Source organism: Balaenoptera physalus, assembly GCF_965194825.1.
Source record: "Balaenoptera physalus genome assembly, chromosome: 4".
Lineage (NCBI taxonomy): Eukaryota > Metazoa > Chordata > Mammalia > Artiodactyla > Balaenopteridae > Balaenoptera > Balaenoptera physalus.
This window is the reverse complement of record NC_138891.1, coordinates 135,401,735-135,414,470: the sequence shown is the minus strand read 5'-3', so window position 1 is coordinate 135,414,470 and position 12,736 is coordinate 135,401,735. Positions and strand designations below refer to the sequence as shown.

Sequence of the window (12,736 nt, the reverse complement as noted above, 5' to 3'; positions counted from 1 at the left end):
AAAATACATTTTGTTTTAAAATGAATGAACAATACAGATTCTTGGGCAGCATGTTGAACATTTAAATTTAAAAAGTAAACTTTATTGAGAAGAAAGTTCATATATACTTTGGATTGCTTTGATGTCTTTGTATTATTGTTTTATTAAAGACTATCACTCAAAAGGAAAAAAAAGGGTCACCATCAGCCCCTTTGTCGGATCACTGTATGAGTGTTTTAGCCTGCCCGGCATTCTTTCTTCTCGTAATTGATCCCACTTTCCCTCCTTCTGCTAATTCCAGGAGTCTAGCTACTGACTTTACCAACTGGTACAAAAGGTGGACCCAAAAGCCCAGGACAGCCAATGAGAGTCCTGCCTTCCCCTGGCCATGGTGACTGGTTCAGGCACATGATCAAGCCAGGCCAGTCAGAACCCCTGGACTTGACAGTTATGTGAGTCAATACATTTCCATTTTTTTCTTCAGATAATTTGTGCTTCTTCCGCTTGCAAATGAAAAAGTTCAGATAAATACAATTATGAATAAGGAGAATTACAGCACTGAGCTTTCTTCCTTCTCTCTACTACAATTCTTTCCTTCTCTTCCTATTATTCTTCATTTTTTCCCCTCCCCATCCAATGCCTTTAGGATAGTAGAATATTTAAACTTAGCACTGAGTACTTATGACATCACCATGAGACAGAAAGTTAATCTAAGAATAAGCCCAGCCCCAGGTAAATTATACTGTGATTCAATTTCTTGATATTTAGATATTAAAGAGTCTTCTTTCACTGGCTGGAACAGAACACGCTTAAACAGACCCCCTACACAGATGCAGTATCATTTTTTTCACGAGGTCAAACGGTTATATGTATGTGAAGGGGAATAACTCCACTGAAATTCTAGGACATGTGGAATTAAGTTCAAAATCTCTTCCTTTTTGTTTTCCCTCAGCTAGAGATCTGAACTGGCTTAAGAGAGGTCAGAGGGGGCATCCACATTTGCAAAATGGCCTTTCCAATAAAATCATAATTGCCTGAATTAGCTTAAATTTGTGCACTTCTGTGTCTCTTGCTGTCCTTAATTTTTTACATTTAATTTTTATGTTACATTGGAGTATAACTGATTTACAATACTGTGTTAGTTTCAGGTGTTCAACAAAGTGACTCAGTTATACATATACATATATCCATTCTTCTTCAGGTTCTTTTCCCATATAGGTTATTACAGAATACTGAGTAGAGTTCCCTGTGCTATACAGTAGGTCCTTGTTGATTATCTTTCTTTTTTTGGCTGCGTTGGGTCTTCGCTGCTGCGTGCAGGCTTTCTCTACTTGTGGCGAGCGGGGGCTACTCTTCATTGCAATGCACGGGCTTCACATTGTGGTGGCTTCTCTTGTTGTGGAGCACGGGCTCTAGGCACACGGGCTTCAGTAGTTGCAGCATGCGGGCTCAGTAGTTGCGGCACGCAGGCCCTAGAGTCTAGAGCATGCGGGCTTCAGTATTTGTGGCACGTGGACTCAGTAGTTGTGGCTCGCGGGCTTTAGAGTGCAGGCTCGGTAGTTGTGGTGCATGGGCTTAGTTGCTCCGTGACATGTGGGATCTTCCCGGACAAGGGATCAAACCCGTGTCCCCTGCATTGGCAGGTGGATTCTTAACCACTGCGCCCCCAGGGAAGTCCCATCTATCTTATATATAGTAGTGTATCCTTAATTTTTGATGTTGCTGTTATATGGAGAAAATAATAATAAATTCACAACTTCCTCAGACGACAGTCAAGAACTACAAGAGATGAGGTAGGATTATAAAAAGAATATAGAGCTGAAAATGAAGAGAAGGCTTAGATCAGAGTAACAGAACCCAACATCAGCTGGCTTCAACTAACATGTGTGTTCGGGGGAGGTGGGGTGTAATCTTAAGAATATAGGAGGACTTCATAGAACTCAGGAACAGGAATGCAACCAGCCCCAGAAAAAACTGGAAGAGATGTTTCAAGTTATCAGTCTCAGGTAGTGTTCTCTCTTTCTGCTTCTCTCTAGATACCTGCTTTATTTTCTCCATCCACAAACCACCTTTATCTGTCCCCAGACACAACAGCAGAACGTAACTGCCTATAACTCCCAAGTTTTTACGTTACGGCCCGTGAACACATTAAGGTCAAATCCCTCTCTCTTGGGCCCAACGTCAAATCTCCAGGAAAGGACACTGATTGGACTACCTTGGGTCAGGTCCCTAAACCTGGTTCAATCCTCTGTGTCTTCTGTGGGAATGAAGAAGTATGCAGGGGAGTGGATGTCTAGGTTAGAGGACAGTTAAGGGATTCGTGTTGAGTCAGGCAGACACTCCAAAAGTTCCCATTACACATTCCCAGGGTTGTACCCTGGTTTTCTCATCATCAAAATAAAGGAAATGGTCACCAAAGTCTAGAGTTTAATAGAACTTAAGAGAATTAATTGAATTTAAGAAATGAGAGGGTAACTAGCATTCACCACTGTTTGGGGAGTTCATGTCAGTAAGAAATACAAGCCAAAAAATTAATTATAAATTCTAGAAATAAAAAGTATCTTTTATAAATATGATGGTCTACATGAAAAACTCAAGAGAAATGAAAAAAATCATGAGGTCTTGGAGAGCTGAGACCTTTGTCTTGGTTCAAGGCTGGACACCTAGAGCAATGCCAGGCACAGAGCACGTGCTCAAACATTCACTAAACCACTGACCAAACTCAGAACTTCCCACCTGTAGACCTTTAACATGGGTTCGAGGTGTGCTCAAGGTACTGATGCCCTCAGGTTTAGGGGTGATGCCTGCCATTAGTACTAATTACTAGGACTGATGTGGTACAAACATTATATAATGTTAGAAAGGTTGAGAAGCACTGAATAAATGACCAAAGCACTACTGGAACTCAGAGTTCTAGCAAGGTGGCTGGTTACCAGGTAAATCTGTATAAGGCCAATAAGCATTTAAATGTTCAACTCAGTAGTAGTACCAAAAAATGCGAGTTAAAACTAATAAAACTGGCTAAGATTTTTTTTTTTTTTGAGGTGGTTTTACCCAATGCTGGTAAGGAAACAGGAGACAGGTACACACTGCCGAGGTAGCATACGGTTAAGGCCTGGGAACATATTCCAATATACTAAGTGAAAAACACAGGCTACAAAACTATATATACCTGAGGTTATAAACTGGCAAGGTAAAAGAGACTGAATGCAGCCCTCAGGTACACTTTGTTTGAACCCCAGTGTGTTATTAAAAATTGTGGCCCACATAAAAATTGGGAGATTTCTTATTAAATCCATATTTCTAGATTTCCAGCTTCTCTTAAAAAGCTAGAAGGTGTAGTAACACCAAGATGTATCCTCCCAGGGCCACAAATGTCTGGGCAGACTGGCCCTGGGCTGCCCCATCCATGGGACCATCTTCAGTCCCCAGAGTCCCTAACATGCCTTCATGTCTCCCAGACTGAATACACCTAAATTTCTAGGTAATTTGAGCAAGCTGACCCCTCACAGGGCATGCACGGTCATTATCTCTGGACAGTGAGATCCCAGATATGCTCTTTTACTCCTTTATCTGAATTTTCAAAAGTTTTCTTCAATAAACATGTATTGCTTTTGTAGTAAGAAAAACATGTTACTTTTTAAATTACCAAATCACAACTGCAATATCACTTAATCTAATGAGATCAAAACAACTAAAGATAACAGATAATGACTATGGTTTAAAACTAACGGAACTAAGGAGGTAACGTAAGGTTACAATTACTACAGTATTTCCCTCCCTTTGATACTAATTAAAACACCAGATTGGACAGACAATATTAGCATTTTACAAATTAGATCTTCCTCAAAGTGAATAGCTTCTATAGACACTCAGTTCATAAAACAGCTATTTTTAAGGATTCACTTCCATATATTTAAAGTTTCTTTCACCAAAAAATGTAAACAGAAAAATCTCTCCTATCAGAAATCTATAGTCATAACCTCAATGAAATTAATGGTTAAAAAGTTAGGGGCTTCCCTGGTGGCGCAGTGGTTGAGAATCTGCCTGCCAATGCAGGGGACATGGATTCGAGCCCTGGCCTGGGAAGATCCCACATGCCACGGAGCAACTGGGTCCGTGAGCCACAACTACTGAGCCACAACTACTGAGCCTGCACGGCTGGAGCCTGTGCTCTGCGACAGGAGAGGCCGCGATAGTGAGAGGCCCGCGCACTGCGATGAAGAGCGGCCCCCGCTCGCAGCAACTAGAGAAAGCCCTCGCACAGAAACGAAGACCCAACACAGCCAAAAATAAATAAATAAATAAAATTTAAAAAAAAAAAAGTTAAATAATTCCTGATCTTTATTTTACATTGTTTTATTTTATTTGATCCATAAGAATAGTGGTTTTATGGGGTTCTCTTTTCCTCAGAGAACTTCAAAAGTTTATACAAATCACCATTCATCTCATCCCATCAAAGAGTAAATCATATTACCCTCATGGCAAAGAAAAAGTACAAGGCTAGGTAGAAATGTCAATTTCAGATAACTGAAAGCAGGGTCAATTCAACATTTCTCTCTCGCTCTCCTCCAATCCACTCCCACGTGACATCCAGAGGGATCTATTCAAACAGAAGGTACTCCCCTGCTTAAAACTGATGTTGGCTTCCTACTTCCACTGACTCTGAATAAAATCCAAACCAGCTCCTGTCTCCTTTATTCCTCACCTGTCTCTCCAGTGCTCACCTCACCTGGGTGACTCGGGCCTCCAGGTAAACAGAGCCTCAAACACTAATCTATTCAACATGCCAGCATGCGACTGTTGAGTGTCCACTGTGCACCAGACACTGTTTTAGGTCCTGAGGATAAGGCAGAGAGGAACGCAGACAAAACTCCCTGTCTCGTGGAGCTCACACCCTAGTCAACCCCTCTACCAAGTTCTCTCCCTCCACAATTTCTCTAATCATTTAAAGAATATTAAAACAGCAATTTTAATGACAATATATCAAGGTATCTGAAAATAAGCAGTACTACCTATAAGAGACATATTATTATTTACTGACTTTGTTTAATATTATTTATTGTAAGTGAAGGAAAGAGGAGAAACAAAGGAGGGTGGACCTTTAACCACTGAAACTTGGTATATATACCAGGAATGGCACTAATTTTTCTGTCAACTTTTCAAGGTTTCTCTCATTACTAGCTATACAGCTTTTATATGTCAGTGATCAAAATGGAATACCTTAATTCTGTAAGAATGGGGCAGTTGAGTTTCAAATGATTCCAGAAACTGAAAGATTACTTGCTTTTAAAATCTATTATCCTAAGATTACAGCAGAAATGAATTGATTTTTATAAAACAGTGGATCCACAACACTCTTATTATAGATAATACACAGGAATGGGTGTATGTGTGTGTGTGTGTGTGTGTGTTTATACAATGGCTTATAATACAACACATTACCCTTGTTAGAATAAAACTGCTCAAGAAATTTGCCTCAGAGAGAGGTGATTAGCCCTCTACACACACACACACACACACACACACACACACACACACACACACACACAAACAAATGGCTCCAATGACACCTTGTTTCCAAGCTTTTATCATAAGAATCAGTGTCCTTCGTAACCAGGTTGGTGAAAGCATGACACTAAAAGCCAGTTGGCCTCGTCCATTTCCCTGTATCCACCAGTCACCAGAAGGACTTGCAGACAAAATGCTGGGATGAACAAAACCATCACTGACAGAGAAACAAGTCAAAAGGTTCACCAAGGCACATAGGATCCAAAGCTGGCCCTCCTGCATTAGCATGGTGTACAAGAGTTCCGTTTCCCTCCCCCTTCCTTTTCTTGGGAATGACTTAACCAGTGACAAACCTAGTGAACTGTTTTCATTTTTAGGAAGAAGAATGGGATGTTATTGTGACCAGTTTGGTGGTGTGATATGGAAAGTCAGAAAATTCATACACCTGTCACAATGATAGCTAACTTTTTTTTTAGCTGCATTGGGGAAAGGACGTTTAATTTTAACCACCAAGGATTAAAAAAAACTTTGACCAACTGCTATGACCTTGTTATTGAGTTCGCAAAAGAGTTCGTTCGGGTTTTTCTGTAAGATGTTATGCAAAAGTCCGAATGAGCTTTTTGGCCAACAATATTTTCTCAAATTCAGCTGAATCCGAAACTCTATCGCATCCCTCAGTTCACCTCCTGGCTCCACCACTGGATGAGGAGTAAAGTGCCCCCAGGACCACTCCCACCCGGCCTGGGTGGAGCTCCAGCCCTCACAACAGTGAGAGTGGGTTTTGGTGTCCAGCCTAAAACTGAGCCGTGGTTGTCCTGCCTGACTGAGCAGCACAAACTCAGGCCAGAGAGCTGAAGCCAAAATGATTTCACCAGCCCTCTCTCTGGGCAATAAGCTAGTAAGGTAAGCTGCCAATCATCAATCCTACTAGAAAAAGGTGAAAAGAGCAATGATGAATTCAAACAGATTACCTTACTGGAAATTCACCTTGTTAGAGGGCTACAGTCATGAGCAACAAAACTTTAATGATATTCTACCATCACACTTATGAATAGAAGGGGTTTGTTTTTTTTTAAAAGGTCTCCCAATGGATGGGTGACAGCTCTCTACAGTGAGGCCTTTGCATTCCCGAACTGAACTTCCACCAGGCACTTCAGATCTCCAAACTGGCCGACATGGAAATGTTGGCACAGACTCCCGGCTGTCTCCCTAACCACACTTCTGTACGTTGTCTTGTGTTCCCAAGGCAAGTCCACACCACAAGTAAACTGCCTTTTCCAATTTCGCTAGTCTTCTCTGTGACTCTAATCCTGTTTCTTACGCAGAGGTGCTTTAGGAAAACCACTACAGAGGAAAGGGTAGCACACTGCTTTGAGAGGTGGGTGCTAGACAGGACATGACGCTTGTTTGTGAGCTAACTTATGCGACGAACTCCTCAATGAGAGGGCTTCAAATCTGTGCCCCACCTACTTTATAAATTAATGCACGCCAAGAAACTGCTAGGTTATTTCAAAACAGAAATCAGGAATGTAAAAAGTACCCCCAGTGCCGTACAACATGTGCAGGAAACAGGCAATCCAGCACTGTGGCTAAGAGTCTGGGCTCTAGAGTAACTAATCTGCATGGCCACTTGCTGGCTCTCTGTCACTTAACTGCAGGTACCTTGGTTTCCAAGTCATATTCATCTAAAAAACCGAGAATTTGTAAAAATTAAGTGAGTTAATGCTTATAAAATGCTGTAAATGGATTCAATAAATGTTAGCTATCGGGAATTCCCTGGCGGTCCAGTGGTTAGGACTCCCTGCTTCCACTGCAGAGGGCACGGGTTCAATCCCTGGTCTGGGAACTAAGATCCCGCAATCCAACCAGCACAGCCAAAAAAAAAAAAAAAAGTTAGCTATCATTATGACAGGTGTATGAATTTTCTGACTTTCCATATTGCACCACCAAACTGGTCATAATAACATCTCATTCTTCCTAGAAATGAAAACAATTCACTAGGTTTGTCACTGGTTAAGTCATTCCCAAAAAAAGGAAGGGGGAGGGAAACGGAACTCTCATACACCATGCTAAGAGTGTAAATTGCTACAACCTTTCAAAATGACAAACTGGAAATATGTATCAAAAATCCTTAAACCATAGCATGTACTTTGATCCTGCAATCACACCTCTAGAAATTTATCCTAAGGAAAAAAAAACTCAAAAGTATATATAGAGATGCATGGAGGACAGTCATTGCAGAGATACTGATTATAGTGGTGGGAAAAAAATTAATGTTTAATAAAAACAAATTGGTTAAATTATCATAGACCCATAAAATGGAATATTATTCAACTACTATTATAACTGACTATACAGACATGAAAAGATTCATGATAAGATGTTAAGAAAAAAAGTACAGGTTACAAAACAATCATATGTATAGCAGGATCCCATATTTGCTACCAAAAACTATATATAAATAGCCATATGCACACAGAAAAAGGGTCTGGAGAGAAATGTATTCAGGTAGTGGACCTCTAAGTATTTTATGGTTTTCTACTTTTTGTTGTTCTGTATTTCAATTGTTCTACCATAAACATGCGATTCTTTAAAATACAAGGGATTATCTAAACTGATTATCAGTTTCTTTCTGAAATAATACTATTAAGCTGAAAGTGATGACAGGTTTATCTTTATTTAGAAAAAAAATTTGCAGAGACCTTGATGTTTTATTAAATACTTTTAATGTTTAGTCTAGTTATTGTTATAATTTAAAAATTATACATATTTAGTGCCAGGAAATTAGCAAGAGACTTCTTTTTTAAGCAATGGATTTCTACTTACTACCATAAAGTACAGTAGTATAAAAACTGAGCGGACTAGCTAGAGTTTCATATATTTTTATATACCTCAACTTCTTATGATCATCGTAACTACCACTTATTAAATGAATGTATCTGAAGAACTTAAGCAAGCACTTAGAAGTATTAAATTTTACTACAACTGTTCCCATTTTCAGCTGAGAAACCTGAGGCACAGAGAGGTTGGTGACTAGATCAAAGTCACAGACTATGTGCGGTCAAACCCAATATTCTCTAGATGTTGCACTCTTAACTATCCATCCCCTCAACTACACAACAGAAGCTGTTATTTATGGGACTGAGTCCTGTGCTGGACTCTGAAAAAAAGGAGTGAAGGTCATATGTTATGAGTATGAAAAATAAAATCGGAAAACATACCAGTTTTCTACATTGTTTGGAAACCAATTTTTATTGCACTATGTTGGGCTTATCATAGCTTATAAAATGGCATTTTAATGTAGTGATAACATAGTAATTTACCACTATACTGTGACTTAAGTTTATATTTTGAGTCTAAGCAAACATTTTGCTAGGGGCCTTCTTTCCAGCTTATCGCCTTGAGCAGTCTAAGCTTGGGAAAGGTTCTCTCCTTTCAGAGCCAACCAAACTTACAGAAATGACTGGGGTACAGTACTTGTGGCTCCTAGCTTAAAATCAATGACTACAAAGTGATAAGATTAACTTACAAGTAAAGGTTTAAAGACGTGGCCTCACTGTGATGTAATTCACTCAAGTGTTTCATGAAGTTCCTCCAGGCACTCTTCTAGGCACTGGAGGCACAATGATGAACCAAAGTCTCTGCCCTTCTGAAATTTATATTATAGGTGTGTTACATACCTGAACGTCATAGTTTTTTATTAGCAGCCTAAGGCATAAAAGTTATTCTGTCTCTTGAAAAAACTTGCTATCCACTTCAAAACATGGTCTTAGGACACGCTCAGTGAGAAGGAAGCACAATGCCAGTGGCTCTCCAATGCTACTGTGCAAGAAAACTTCCTGGAGGACCTGCTGGAAATCAGATCCCAGGAGTCTGTATTTTTAGCAAGAACCTCAGGTAATGCTGATATAAGTGTTCTGAGGTCCAGACTTTGAGAAACCCGCCAGTAAGTGGAACCATTCAGAAGAGAATGATCATTCGGAAGAGAAAAGCTCTATGGCAGTGGAATGTGAACTGAGTAATATAAACCCAACCGACCTGTAATTAATTCCCTATAATTCACAAATCTAGCAAATTAAAAAGCTGAGTAAGAGTACAGGGATTTACCAGCATCGCCTTCTTAACCCCCGTTATAGGAGATTTGAGTTTGCCTTAATCTAGTTATTTGGGGAAAACATGAACCTAAGCAGAATTTTACTACCAATATTAGGGATAAGCATTAAGAAAAAGGAAATTGTTAGTCAACTGCAAAAAAAAAAAAAATTAGCTAAGAGAGACAAACATTTCAGGGAACTAACTTGCTACCACTCATTTTATGCCCTATTTCACAATGCTTAGTATCTGAACAATCCACAGGGTTCCAAAGTACATCAAAAATTTGTTCATTTCCTTTCTTACTCAGGCAGAATAATAATAGACTTTTGTGAAGGTACCATATGCCTCGGCAATTTCAATAGATAACATTCTTAGATAAAGAGATAGCCTTAAAAAAAAAGTTGTATCAGAAATGCTCCTTACTGGAGCTACTTAAAGAAGTTTTAAACAGTTTTTAAACCATCACTAAATTAGTGTCCCTCATTTCTCAATTCAGATTACCTAAAGTTTCTGGGTTCTTTACAAACCTCCTACAGAAAGAACTCAATATTTTAAAATGGTTTTTTCTTTAGTAATAAGCAAACAACCATCAAAACAACATAAATGTTTCAAGTAAACTATTAAAAATTTGAGAACAAAAACACAGTATTTTGTTCTCAGTGACAGGTAGAAATCATAATTTTGGGGGGCATTTAAGCTTCTGCACCTTAAATCATCTAAAAATAAAGGTATTCCAACAAATACATTCCTCCTATTTCAGAGGTTAAGAGTAGCACTATATAAACCAGCTGGCCTGCTGGATCCATGGCCCCAGTTCCTTCCCTCATATCCTGTCCACTACATAATCCATGAGATCTCTGAGCCTGGTCTTCATCCTTTCAAAGGGATTAGTAAAAACTGCCTCCGCGTTGACAGAATTGAGATTTTCCAGATGCATTTTTTGGTATGGTATTTGTTTTTATTACCTATACTTTTTATTGTACTTGTTTTTATTATCCGTACGTTCCGACCACGGAAACATTAAAGAGTAGGATGCCAGCAGATAAGCACAAAGAAACGCATCTGTCCGGAGTCTGCATGTATTTAAAATTTCAGGCTGGTGCTGCCTTCAGAATAGCACTGATGATGGCAAAGTTCTAAAGGAAACTTTCATATTAAGAGGCCATCAAAAATCTCCATAGCCTTCAACTCAACATAGAAGCCGCTAATTTATTTCTTCAAAAGCAAAGCCTTTAGTCTGAATCACAACAAAAGATGTCTATAGGAAATGTAATCTACGAAGTTGCCTTCTAATCCAAAGGCAAACAAGGAGTAAAGGAAGGCGCAACCCATTCCTCGTTGGTTTCCTTTTCCTGGGGATTCTGATCACATTTCCTCGTTCAAGCGAGAGCCGGTAATTGTGCCTTCGGTCCACACCGTAAAGCCGTGTCTGTGCGTAAAGAAAGGAAGGGGAACGGCAGACACCGGGGACGCGCTCCCACTGAAAGGAGAGCCGCTTTCCGTTAAATACTATCAGAGACAGCCCCAGCAGGAGGACTCAGGGCCAAACGGCATTGACTGTCCTTCACTGACAGGGATTTCGCAGGCACACGAGAGAGAAAAAGGGATGAGCCGGGAACTCGAGGCCGGGGGAGAGAGGCGGGAGGCGCGACGCCGCTCCCCTCGAGCTCCGGATCCCCGGGAGGCTGGCGGGGAAGCGAGGCTTGGCCGGCCCGCCAGGCTCAGGCGGCCGAGGGCAGCGAGGTCAGCCCTGGAAGGACCGGCCGCCCCACGTCCCCCTGAGGAAGGAGGGACCCCGCTCGCCGGCCACGGCTGCGGACGCCCATTCAACCCGAAGCCCGTCCCGTGGCCGCCACCCCCTCAGTCCGCCGCGGAGCCCTGGCCTCCCGGCGCCCGCCAGCCGGCCGCCCCACCGCAGCCCCCGGGAGAATAGGAAGGACGAGGCACAGGGTCGGCGGGTGCCTCGCCTCCCGACCGTGCGGCAAAGGGTGAAGGGCGCCCGGAGGGACGCGCGCCGGCCCGGGGAACGGGCGCCCCAGGCGGCCATCGCGCCGACCCCCGCGCCGACCCCCGCCCCTGCCGCCTTCCCGGTCCAGGCCGCCGCGGTCCAGCCCGCTCCTCACCTCATCTCCAGGCGGGTCCACGCTGCCGCCCCAGGGACAAATCAGTACAGCTCACTCGCAGCGGGAGGGAACGCAGGAGCCGCAGCCCTGCACACCATCCCCGCCCGCCCGCCTCTCCGTACGTCCCGGAGCCCGCTCGGGATTCTCCCTCGCGAGCCGCCGTACTACGGAGCAACCAAGCTGCGCTCCCTCCCCTCTCCTCCGATCTTCTCTACCTCCTTCGCTCCCTCCCTCGCTCCCGCCTATCTCCTCATCTCCCTCGGCTGCCTCCCCTGCTCCCATCCACCCCTCCATCTCCGCCCCCGGGTGGGTGGGGACAAAAACCCTACCAATCGGAAGAAGGGGCCCACACCTCCTCACCGCCCCCTACCTCTAGCCCCGCCCACCGCGGGGAACCAAAGGAGGGGCAGCTGAGAGAAATGAAAGAGGACGGAGTGACAGCCGAATAAACCAATCAGCAAGCCGAAAGGGGGCGTGACCTGGGCTCTCCTTCCTCCCCACCCCCTTTCCAGAAGGCGTAACTAGAGATGTCTGGTCTGGGATTTTCCTGACGGGGCTTGGGCAGATTTTGTTCCACGATTTCGGTGCATTTCTCCGTTGCCGTGCGAAGCGAGACACTAGTTAGGATGCGTTCCACTAACTAACGGAAAGTGTTAAAAAAAGAACAATGTGGAGGCAAAAGGGAGGCGGGGAACAGTCCAAAGAAGATGATGGGGATACGGTTGGAATGAGGAAGGGTGTGGTCTTTGATATTTGCATAAAACTGAACCCTTCGGCAACTAGGACTTCGCGCATTTACTGGTAGCCCCTGGTGCATCGCCCTAGAGCATGCCGGGAGATGTAGTTCCATGTTCGGTTGCTATGGCGTTCCCTACAGCCTCGGAGAGTCCGAGAGCCTCCGAGACTGACGAGCGGCCTGGCCAATGGGAACAGCCCCTGGCCCAGAGGGGGCGGACCCTCTGCAGAAGGACTCGAAGGTGGCTGTGGTGAAGGTGCAGGCCATTGGAGCCGCTCCGAGGCAGGTGAGT

The 12,736-nt window shown here is 43.0% G+C and overlaps 2 protein-coding genes across 16 annotated transcripts in view; one reads left to right on the top strand and one right to left on the bottom strand.

The window, feature by feature from the left end:
- Positions 1 to 11,977, bottom strand: part of ITSN1 (intersectin 1) — a 227,680-nt gene extending 215,703 nt beyond the window's left edge. For 4 of the 6 annotated variants that reach the window (XR_014262787.1, XM_082459098.1, XM_082459099.1 and 1 more), the window contains exon 1: positions 11,709 to 11,965. The gene's annotated coding sequence lies outside the window, so the exon portion shown is untranslated. Of the gene's footprint in view, positions 1 to 11,708 lie in introns of all 6 variants that reach the window. The other 2 variants (XM_082459102.1, XM_082459101.1) reach the window with 2 other exon arrangements.
- Positions 11,978 to 12,224: 247 nt separating this feature from the next.
- The window catches only part of CRYZL1 (crystallin zeta like 1), a 33,655-nt gene continuing 33,143 nt past the window's right edge, over positions 12,225 to 12,736 (top strand). For 5 of the 10 annotated variants that reach the window (XR_014262791.1, XR_014262792.1, XM_082459133.1 and 2 more), the window contains exon 1: positions 12,225 to 12,730. Coding sequence is in view for 8 of the 10 variants with exons in the window: in XM_082459133.1 (XP_082315259.1) it covers positions 12,632 to 12,730 (99 nt within the window). In the remaining 2 variants the exon portion in view is untranslated. The remainder of the gene's footprint in view (positions 12,731 to 12,736) is intronic. The other 5 variants (XM_082459128.1, XM_082459132.1, XM_082459131.1 and 2 more) reach the window with 3 other exon arrangements.